At 34.3% G+C, this 10,902-nt stretch overlaps 1 protein-coding gene across 4 annotated transcripts in view; it reads right to left on the bottom strand.

The window, feature by feature from the left end:
• Positions 1 to 197: 197 nt before the first annotated feature.
• Positions 198 to 10,902, bottom strand: part of LOC128996317 (nuclear pore glycoprotein p62) — a 31,713-nt gene continuing 21,008 nt past the window's right edge. For 2 of the 4 annotated variants that reach the window (XM_054421563.1, XM_054421564.1), the window contains exons 2-8: positions 6,881 to 6,955; positions 6,195 to 6,296; positions 5,664 to 6,000; positions 4,774 to 5,050; positions 3,733 to 3,902; positions 2,343 to 2,454; positions 198 to 559 (exon numbers count right to left, since the gene is read on the bottom strand). In XM_054421563.1, coding sequence (XP_054277538.1) covers positions 401 to 559; positions 2,343 to 2,454; positions 3,733 to 3,902; positions 4,774 to 5,050; positions 5,664 to 6,000; positions 6,195 to 6,279 — 1,140 coding nt within the window. In that variant the 5' untranslated portion in view covers positions 6,280 to 6,296; positions 6,881 to 6,955 and the 3' untranslated portion in view covers positions 198 to 400. Of the gene's footprint in view, positions 560 to 2,342; positions 2,455 to 3,732; positions 3,903 to 4,773; positions 5,051 to 5,663; positions 6,001 to 6,194; positions 6,297 to 6,880; positions 6,956 to 7,065; positions 7,324 to 7,519; positions 7,623 to 10,902 lie in introns of those variants that run through there. The other 2 variants (XM_054421565.1, XM_054421566.1) reach the window with 2 other exon arrangements.

Raw genomic sequence — 10,902 nt, forward strand, 5'->3', positions numbered from 1 at the left:
AGAAACAAATTAGGATAAAACAAGTAACCAAAAATTCTTCTAAAAATGAGGAAAGCTTTTACTACTAGATTAAATATGTATATTTATTGAGTTTTTGACAAAACAACTTGAAATACAATTTTTGGATGAATATTGGTTGCAAGTTTACGTCAATATTAGAAGGGTATGATTTTAACAAAGGAAAAATAACAAATAAATATTGACCAGAAAACTTAATAAAAAATATAATAGGAAACGGTATAATACAAAATCAATAAGATAAATTAAATTTACACAGTTCTCCAATAAGAGTACAAAGTTAAAGTATTCCTAAAAGTGGAAATAAACTGTAAAACAAGGTAGCCTACATATTATTCGAACAGATCAAGGTCAAAAGATATTGTTACAGCTATACTTAAGATTACTCGTAAGATATTCTAAAGGTTCGCTCGTTCTCTCTGCGATGAGCGTCATGAAGCCTTGTAACGTTCTCCAGCTGATTTTGAATATTCATCGTCATCTGATCAATCCAATGGAGAGAGTTCATGTGTGCGTTCAAAATACGGCCCACCTGGATAATCTGAAAAATAATTAACGTTATTTTAATGGGATGATAAAATCATGGACTATGTTTGTCCAAGGTTTATTTTTGTTTGCTCCAGTCAAAAACGATCCTGTGCAGTCACAGTGACTGCTGTTTCGTACTCAGGAGTAGGCTACATCATCATGTCTAAAATCGTCAAAGGGTATATTCCTCAAAATTGAGGTTGTCATTATTTCATTTTGGGTCGGATAGTTAAGGCTCTGATCAGATCGGATATTGGGAGGTTCGGATTCGGTTGGTTTGGCGTTGGTTGATAATAAATTACAAATATATAGCAAACCTATAACACACTGGAAAGCTGTGTATATAAACGTTAAAAGACGATTTTGAATTATAAAAGTTCAAATAAGCCACTTTCCACTATTTTTTCTCTCTTGAAAATCACAATTCACAACATCTAGTTTTGAAATTTGGATGCTTGAATACATTTGTCCACCCAGCAGCTGAAATCTTCACACAAAACTTCAGTTCAGCTCAGCTGCAGACAAATGATGTCACACACTCAGGCTTGTTTACTTGAGGTTATGTTTTATGTCCTTCCGGTCCTCACAAGACAACGAGTTCTATCTCAAGTTGTTTATATTTTTCACACCGTATTTCTATTTCCTCATGTTTTTGGGTCGGGTTATTGGCATAATGTGGCATTCTACGGGTTTACCAAGTTTAGAAATTAGGGATGGATGTGTCTCAAATTCGCTGGATTTCAAAAATCTTGTTGGTTCGAGCAAGATTGACTTTGCTCCAAGAATTTTCGAGACGAGATATAAAAATATAAAAAAATAATACTAAGAATGCCTACACAAAGGAAACCAAACAACAACACCCTCCTGTATTGCGGGTATTGCAGACACTTTCTCAATGCGTTTTTAACTGAGTACATCTCAAAAATCGGTTATCCAGTAAATCGTTTACCCGTCATGACCCTGGCCCTGACTATACCAGATGTACTATGTTTTACTGTATTATCATAATATTATCACTGAGATCAGAAGTAACACTGTTCAAGCTACTACAATTTTCTTTCGTCTCTAATAAAGACTGATTTTGTTGTGATTCAGTTAGGCCTAGATGTGGTGTGAATGTTACAGTTTTTTTTTTATTTTTTTTTTTTAAGATTGTCATTACTATTTAGGTTTTTATAAGCTTTTGTTATATTGCACACTATTTTTGTATCAATCTTTTTGTAATAAATACTTATTTATTGTATATTAGTTGATTAAATAGTGCTTCATTGTTATTTATTTATTAACCATTGCAAAACAGCGCAAACAAATAATTCCCAATAGTAAAGACATCTATAATCTTGTCTTGGACTTAAAATCCAACCTCGTCCGTCCCTATAAGAAAACTTTACTGATGTGATGTACTAAGATGGGTTAGGCCCTCGCTCAAGATTGAATTCTTGTATGTTGCTGGCAAGTTAATTAGGGCAAATAGGCTATAATAACTCTGTAAAAGGACCTCAGCTGTACTTATTTGTTTGTATTACTATTATTCTGTTTTGTTTATTTCAGCTTAACTTCACCAATCAATAGTTTTGTTAATACTCATGAAGTCGAACGGGGTGAAGCCCGTGGGTAACAGCTAGTTTTAATAACACAAGATAAGAACACAATACATTTTGAGAACACTAAGCTATTAACTTGGCCAAGTAAGAAATAGACTTGATGCTACATGGGGAGTTGATTTAGGAAGACACTGAATTGCATTGCACTAGGCTTCATAAGACGAGATACTGAGGTATCAAAATTATTCTTACCGGATCTGAAGTATCTTGTGTTCTACTAGACTCATTCAGATGTTCAATGATTTCTCTCAAGTCTTCACACATTTGCTTCAACTGAGTGTCTAGGGATTCAGCCAAGTAGTACCTAAAAGGTAAAATGAATAAGTTAATATACTGGTATAATAAACTAGACATTGCTGGTTTGAGACTAATGGCCCATAATATCTTACCACTGCATTCATCACTGAGCTTAGCATGTGACATAAACCAAAACAGTGCTTCTCTAGATCTTTTTGGTCCATGGTAAAAATTAGTTGATATGAAATATAAAATAAAATTGAAAATGATGGAAACAAAATAACCAGCATTCAAACCATAATACATAAGTTACTAGATGGTCCAGATATTAACTACTGGGTGACTGGGACGGGTGGCGTCGTCCTGTAATCCAGCTACTAGGAGGTCACGAATTGTGGATATTTATAGGGATGCACTGTGGATGCGATGCTCACTGGTGTGGATTAACGTCCGCACTAGTGAGTACTACGACTATCCGCAGTACTATCCTGATAATTAGACCAATTCGTAAATTACAAGGAAAAATGTGGTTCGGATTCCACTATAATCTGTAGGTCCCTTAGTTGCCATTAGCTGTATGGGCTATTAATTAACAGCTGTGTCTAAGGAACATGTCGGCCTTAGTCACTAACAAGACTACAAGATCGCGCCACTCATCCTACACTCATCCTTCACTCATATTTGGGTTAAAATACGCACATAGTGGCGTCCCCATCTTAAATAATTGATATAATTGATATACTACTCAAATTAGTTTGTGTTTTTTGCTAGTCAAATGTTTGTTTAAATTATTCTTACAATCTCCCATAGATATCTGAGTAATGTATTCCTCAACCTGTTTCTTAACATTATTAGTGCGGAGGAAATGTTTAAACATGAAAGTTGCATTTATTTCAATGCTAAGCAATAGCGGGAATTCCCGTCATCAGCACTCAATGTGTTAACCACACAAATAAATAATATTTTTTTTGGTAGTAGTAAAATTTGAAGGGTGTAAACATGAACTCATGTAAGTTTACAAGGGAGTTGAGAATCCACATTTTAAATTGTTTAAATCAATAAGAGGGAGTCATATAGAAATGTTAAATTGCTAAGGTTTAACGATTTATACAAGAACAAAAGTGGATGTGATCACAGGGGCATCAGGACATGTTGATCATCTACTGCAATATTCAAATCTTGCCAGAATAATGATATAACCTAAATTGGTCTGGAATCAGAATCAGATAAAAATTTAAAATTATAGACCCAGAGTACAACCCCTATGGAATTGGTTCATTAATTTTTTACCCAATTTTTATATACACCAATCAAAATACATCCAAACTCAATCAGTGCTACTAACGTGTGCTCTCTGTCGGGATCCGTGTTGGAAGGAACTTCCGATGTTTGTTTCTCAAGCGGAGACAGCACTTCTTCCAACTCCCGTTGTTGGGCCAGGATGAAATCCAACTCGTGATCTAACTGTTGTTGTTGAAGCTTCATCTGGTGAACTTCATTGTTCAGAGCCACTATCTGAAACAAGTATGAATAATTAGCACTGTGCTTCCTCCTATAATAAATGAATTAAGTCTTATTTTCAAGCAATTTTAAAAGTATACACAATCTGATTTGAAATATAAATGGCATGATACTTCTCTAATCTAAGACATGGAACATGTGTTAAACTGTCATCTTAAATTCTACTTCAAACTAAAATGTAACAGACTGTTTTTGATGGAAAATTATGAAAATGATTGGTTTCTGTGTCTTCTGTATGTACTATGGCCTTTTTGGAATCTAAAGTAAGCTAGTTTTTAATCGTGTTTTGGTTTTTTTACTTTCCCCCCTATGCATAGTATATATATGGACAAAATTTTACCTTCTCCCGGAGCTATACATACCTACTATAGCCTAGCCTATATGGAGAAAAATTAATGTTTTTGTCAAAATGTTCGAGTTCGAGTTTTAGGTGAGAGATTTTGTTTTGGTCCTCCTGAACCCAAAAAAGTAGTTTTCAAAGTGATGTCAGTGTGGTGTGAATGTGTAAAAATTACTATTCAAAAGTTATTGTAACTTTTGAGATTTTCCAAAAAAAATATCATGGTTACTCCCACTGCTTGTTCATGATAATGGTTATTGCCAAGCTAATGGAAGAAAGAAGGACATTTCCCCTGCAATCGCGAGAATGTCATCGTCTCCCCCGATCGAAACAACTTCACAATCCCAAGCATTTTTGAAACATCTTGTCCTGCTATCACACCTAAATTTTAAAAATCTCTCACATTCATGAAAACATCATTCTCATCATCTCTTGCAATTGCGGCAACATTATTGCAAAACAATCGATAAACTGAAATCAACTTTTCCCCATATCAATTCTTGGTTTTGTTTTTTCTTTTTTCACCTTATCACTGTTGCTGTTCAACAGGTTATCCCAGCTGTTGATTTGTACAGCCTGACTCATGAATATCTTCTCTTGCTCCTCAAGTTCGTGCGTCCATTTGTTGATGGTTTCCTCCAACTGTACGAAGGTTATGTTGCCAGTGCTTGTTGTATTGGCGCTACTGGCCGGTGTCAGCGTAGTGGTACCACTACTGGCCGAGGTAGTCACTGAGGCACCTAGGCTTAGTGTCGGTACCGTGGTGGACTTTGCTGTCGTAGTTGACGGTGTTAGGCTGAAACTATAAAGAAACATTTTTAGGTTAGTTCAGGAAGGTTCTGCTCATATAATGAAGTGATGAAAGAGGAGTGTGAATTTTGAACAGTAAACTTAAAAATTGCGGTAGGTGTTCACAGTACTCTTGTCAAATGTTAATGAGATTAATCCTAAAACTTTATATTCTTCACAAATAAGTTCAGAAGGCCTTGTATTAATAAAATTACTGCGCACAATAATCATAACAATCCAACCTGACCGTCAAGAATACAAAATTAATTGCCTAGCCCAAAAATTTTAAATCCTCTTAAGATTTTAAAGTTCATATATTTAAAATTGCAAGTGTACATGTATTTATGAGGCGAGGAATGGTCAAAACTGTGTGACTTTCATAGGTCTAAAATAATAATAAAGTACCTAAACCTGTATCCTGCAGAACAATTGAGAACCTTAAATGGTGTTCACATTCATAAAACACAATTTTACAGTCCACTTAAATTATACACAGAATGGGTTGGATATATCTTGGAAGGCTAAACGAACATTGAATACATGAAACAGCCATGCACCAGACTTTTAAACATAAATGGACTGTTAAAAAAACTCTATTAACCTACAACAAAAACATGTAGGTCTACCTAAGAGGTGCCAGAGTAGCTGTAGAGGTCGATGTGGCCCCTCCAAAACTGAAAGAAGGAGCTGGAGTAGCTTGTGACTGGGGAGGGGCTGAGGCTGTTGACTGCGGAGTAACTGCAAACCCGGTGAATCCAGCACTAGTTGTCTGCGGACTGGCTGAAAACCCTGTGAATCCCGCAGTAGTTGTTTGCGGAGTAGTCGAGAATCCTGTGAACCCAGTAGCAGAGGTGGTGGTCTGCGGAGTAACGGAAAACCCTGAGAAGCCAGTAGTGGCGGTTGTCGTTGGAGTGAAACTGAGGGGAGTGGCGGATGCGGTCGGTTTTATTGCGGCTGTAGGAGCTGTAAATGTATGAAATAACTGTTAGTAATTTTATTCACTATCAACATGTCGGACTACAACATTTTGTAGGAAATCATTCTTTTCATAGGGAGAAATTTGTGTACGAAGCGTTCATGATTATTTTACTCAAAACTCCACTAACATTATAGACAAAAAAGGAAAAAAAATAATGTTGTACTTAAGGTAGACTTACTAGCTGTGCCGAGTTTATTGTCTCCTGCTCCACCGAACTGCAAACCAGTGGTGGCTGAGGAGCCGAAAAGTCCACCACCCGACATTCCGAGAGTTGACGTTCCTGCAAATAATTAATTTTAAAATCATGTTTGTAAAATAGGCTACCGGTAAGTAAAAAGTCACTTTGAATCTAATTTTTTATAAATTATATAAGTATTACCTTAATTAGCTTACCGGTACTGAATAGTTTTTTTAAAAGAGGCTAAAACACATTTTGGTGAGTTACATACATTTTGAGATAACTTTGAATGTAATGCCAATTATTGTGATGTTTCATGAACTGATAAACCTGACACTCTTTTTATTGCAGGTTACGTTTAAATGTCAGATTGGTATACCATCAATGGGGTTGTTTCCTGTGAATAATATAGCATATTTAAAAACAAACTTTGTCATAAATAGGCTACAAAGTAGGTACGTCAATTATACAAAGCCATTTGTTAAAATCATCAGTATATTAGTTGCTAAGAGGCAACGTTTACTTTCATAATGTATTATTCGTCCTTATCATTACCCGCCACCACATAGGCCTTTACTCAATAGCAACTTTAAACCTCGTCCTGAAATATGTAAGCTAAGTGATGTAGCCTATAAAACAATATTATGACATTTTAGTAGAGGAATAGGGCCTAAGTTTAAACCTACCTAGTGTAGTACTTGATGTTGTAGATGTTTTTGGGGGTAGTGCTACCAAAACTGAAGTTCATAATGAATGTTCACCTGTAAAAAAGATGCTATGTAAATAGGTACTTTGTTTAGGCCTATATGTCTAAAATATACATTATTGATGAAAGAGTATACCTAAATAAAAAGAGCAATAGTAAAGGTACCTGAGAAGCATTGCCCCTGAGATCAGTTAAATGTTAGCGTCGATTATCCAAAACAATTGGGGTAGAAGGTGTTCGGATATAATTGATTTTTCAGATAGTCGGACATCATGTAAAATGGTCGTAGCCAAGGCTGTTCAAATTAAGAAATAGCCTAAAGCCAATTTTTTAAAACCAAACAACATCTTAGAAGGTTTCCAATAAATATTATTCTTAAGACAGTAAGAAAATTAATATTTTGGATTAACTTAACACATTTTACTCTATTATACAATAATTATTGGGCCTTCTTTACATATTACTAAAAGGCTCATATTATGGAACGTCCCAGAGAGGGAGGAATGACGGCCATGACTACGTTAATCTTTTCTATCATAATTTCGTAGCTTGCATCAAGAACGAGGCTAGGGAAGTGACTGGGCCCGCAATTTGTGCATGTTTAGTCTCGATAACTTACTTAGGAATTTGACCTCAGCTCCCTTCTCATGAACTATCTTAATGGAAATAGTGATAACTTAGATCTCTTTTTGGATGCATATTTCACCACTGTCCACTACCAGATGGTGGCGGATCGAAACCTTTTTCTGTACCAAACATTTTTTTTGTGTTTTTAATTTTTTTAAGAGACATGAATAACTTATCAACCCAATTAACTAAGGTATCATAAGTTAAAAAAATACCTAGAAAGGCCAATTTGTAGTAACTTAAGTAATTTTTAGTGTACACGAAAGAGTTTGGGTGGGATTGTTTTTTAGGAAAAAAAACGTAGTGTCAGTTGAAAAGTTATTTTTTTAATTTTTTTAAAACAATAACTTATTGCACTAAGTAGGAAACTTTATGATAACCTAATAACTTATTCTTAAAGTAAATAAACCAAGGAATTTGAAAATGTGTAGGCCTAGGGCCTTAGATGCAGGATATGACATACAGTAGGTATTTAATGTGTGTTAACTTACACAGAGTCAAAACATTTTTTTACTTTTCGTTCAGAGTCCCAATTTGACGGTAGCAATGTTAAAACAACTATTTAAACACGATATTACGTATTGGTTAATATGAAACACTCAGAATTGAGCAAAAATAGGCCTAACTTGTTGCGGGATAAGTTACAATGGGATTTTTCAGGGTTCAGAAGCGGGAATTAACGGGATTTATATACCCAGTGAGCGGGATTATTTATTTGTAACTGTTGTAACTTATATTCAGCTAGCCTATGTTCAAACAGTAACTTAGCCTAAGTTGGGCCCTACATTTTAGTAAACCCCTGGCAATAATTCCCCAATTTTTTTTATAGGCTAACTTAATGACCAAATGAATAGAATTTGTGGCAACTTGTAAACTGAGGAAACCAGGCCTAGGCCTAAGCTTTTAAGTTAGAAGCATAGCCAAAAACAAATAACTAAGGCCTAGGACTAGTTCTACATGAGCCCAACTAACTTACAAGTAGGCTAGCCAAAACCTTGAAGGTCCTATTGGAAATGTCTGTGAAACTGCCAATAAACCAACATTAAGCTATGACGTCACGTCAGATCAGTAGATCAAGAAGGCCGTGGCATCAAAACTTCCTAACCTCAAATGCATGTATCAAAACTTTCTAACCTCAAACACATGTGTCACATGTCAAAACTTCCTAACCTCAAATACATTTTATGTTTAAATTACACCTTTTGAGCAGTTATTAAGTGTTTGTTTTACTAGTATACCATTTTTATGTTAATGCGGTGCCGAAATAAAGTGCAATGACCACTAATAACACTTGTTTTTATTCCATTGATATGTAGGCCTACTTCCACTAACCTCAAAGTGCATTTCACACTACAAACATACATCTGACTAGATTTATGTAGATTACTTTTATGGATTATGTTACATTATAAGTCAATACATGTGATAATAAAATAGCATGCCCATACGATGCTTATGATGGTTTCTATATGTGGTAACAGTTAGACCTGCTCCTTACCCAACTACCGATTTAACAGATTAAAAAAAAACAATTATATTTTAAAATTCGCTCGATAAATTTTCATTATTTTAATGGAGAATGTTATTTACACGTCTACACATGTTATAATAAAATGGCAAGCCCATTCGATGCTTATGATGGTTTCTATAGGTGGTAGAAGATAGGCCTGCTCCATACTGAGCTACCTATTTTTCAGATAAAAAAAAATATATTTCAAATTTGGCTCGATAAATTTTGATTATTTTTAAGGAGTATGTTATTTACACGTATACACGTGTCATAATTAAATGGTAAGCCCATTCAATGCTTATGATGGTTTCTGTATGAGGTAGAAGTTGAACCTGCCATTTATTAGACTACTGATGTTACAGATTTAAAAAAATTATATTTCAAATTTGGCTCGATAAATTTTGATTATTTTTATGGAGTATGTTATTTACACGTATACACGTGTCATAATTAAATGGCAAGCCCATTCAATGCTTATGATGGTTTCTTTATGAGGTAGAAGTTGAACCTGCCATTTATTAGACCACTGATGTTACGGATAAAAAAAATATATTTCAAATTTGGCTCGATAAATTTTGATTATTTTTATGGAGTATGTTATTTACACGTATACACGTGTCATAATTAAATGGCAAGCCCATTCAATGCTTATGAAGGTTTCTATATGTGGTAGAAGTTAGGCCTGCACCTTACTGTGCTACCGACTTTTTCAGATAAAAAAAAATATTTAAAATTTGGCTCAATATATTTTGATTATTTTTATGGAGTATGTTATTTACACGTATACACGTGTCATAATTAAATGACAAGCCCATTCAATGCTTATGATGGTTGCTATATGTGGTAGAAGTTAGGCCTGCTGCTTATTGAGCTACCGATTTTTACAGATTCTTAAAAAATTATATTTCAAATTTAGCTCGATAAATTTTGATTATTTTTATGGAGTATGTTATTTAGACGTCTACACATGTTATAATAAAATGGCAAGCCCATTCAATGCTTATGATGGTTGCTATGTGTGGTAGAAGTTAGGCCTGCTCCTTATGGAGCTACAGATTTTTACAGATTCTAAAAAAATTATATTTCAAATTTAGCTCGATAAATTTTCATTATTTTTATGGAGTATGTTCTTCACACGTTTACACATGTTATAAAAAAATGGCAAGCCCATTCGATGCTTATGATGGTTGCTATATGTGGTAGAAGTTAGGCCTGCTCCTTACTGAGCTACCTATTTTTCAGATAAAAAGAAATATATTTCAAATTTGGCTCGATAAATTTTGATTATTTTTAAGGAGTATGTTATTTACACGTATACACGTGTCATAATTAAATGGCAAGCCCATTCAATGCTTTATGATGGTTTCTGTATGAGGTAGAAGTTGAACCTGCCATTTATTAGACTACTGATGTTACAGATTTAAAAAAAAAATTATATTTCAAATTTGGCTCGATAAATTTTGATTACTTTTATGGAGTATGTTATTTACACGTATACACGTGTCATAATTAAATGGCAAGCCCATTCAATGCTTATGATGGTTTCTGTATGAGGTAGAAGTTGAACCTGCCATTTATTAGACCACTGATGTTACAGATAAAAAAAATATATATTTCAAATTTGGCTCGATAAATTTTGATTATTTTTATGGAGTATGTTATTTACACGTATACACGTGTCATAATTAAATGGCAAGCCCATTCATTGCTTATGATGGTTTCTATATGTGGTAGAAGTTAGGCCTGCACCTTATTGAGCTACCGATTTTTACAGATTCTAAAAAAATTATATTTCAAATTTAGCTCGATAAATTTTCATTATTTTTATGGAGTATGTTATTTAGACGTCTACACTTGTTATAATA

Source organism: Macrosteles quadrilineatus, unplaced genomic scaffold (assembly GCF_028750875.1).
Source record: "Macrosteles quadrilineatus isolate MER2022 unplaced genomic scaffold, UCM_ALF_1.0 Scaffold_6__1_contigs__length_79288215, whole genome shotgun sequence".
NCBI classification, from domain to species: domain Eukaryota; kingdom Metazoa; phylum Arthropoda; class Insecta; order Hemiptera; family Cicadellidae; genus Macrosteles; species Macrosteles quadrilineatus.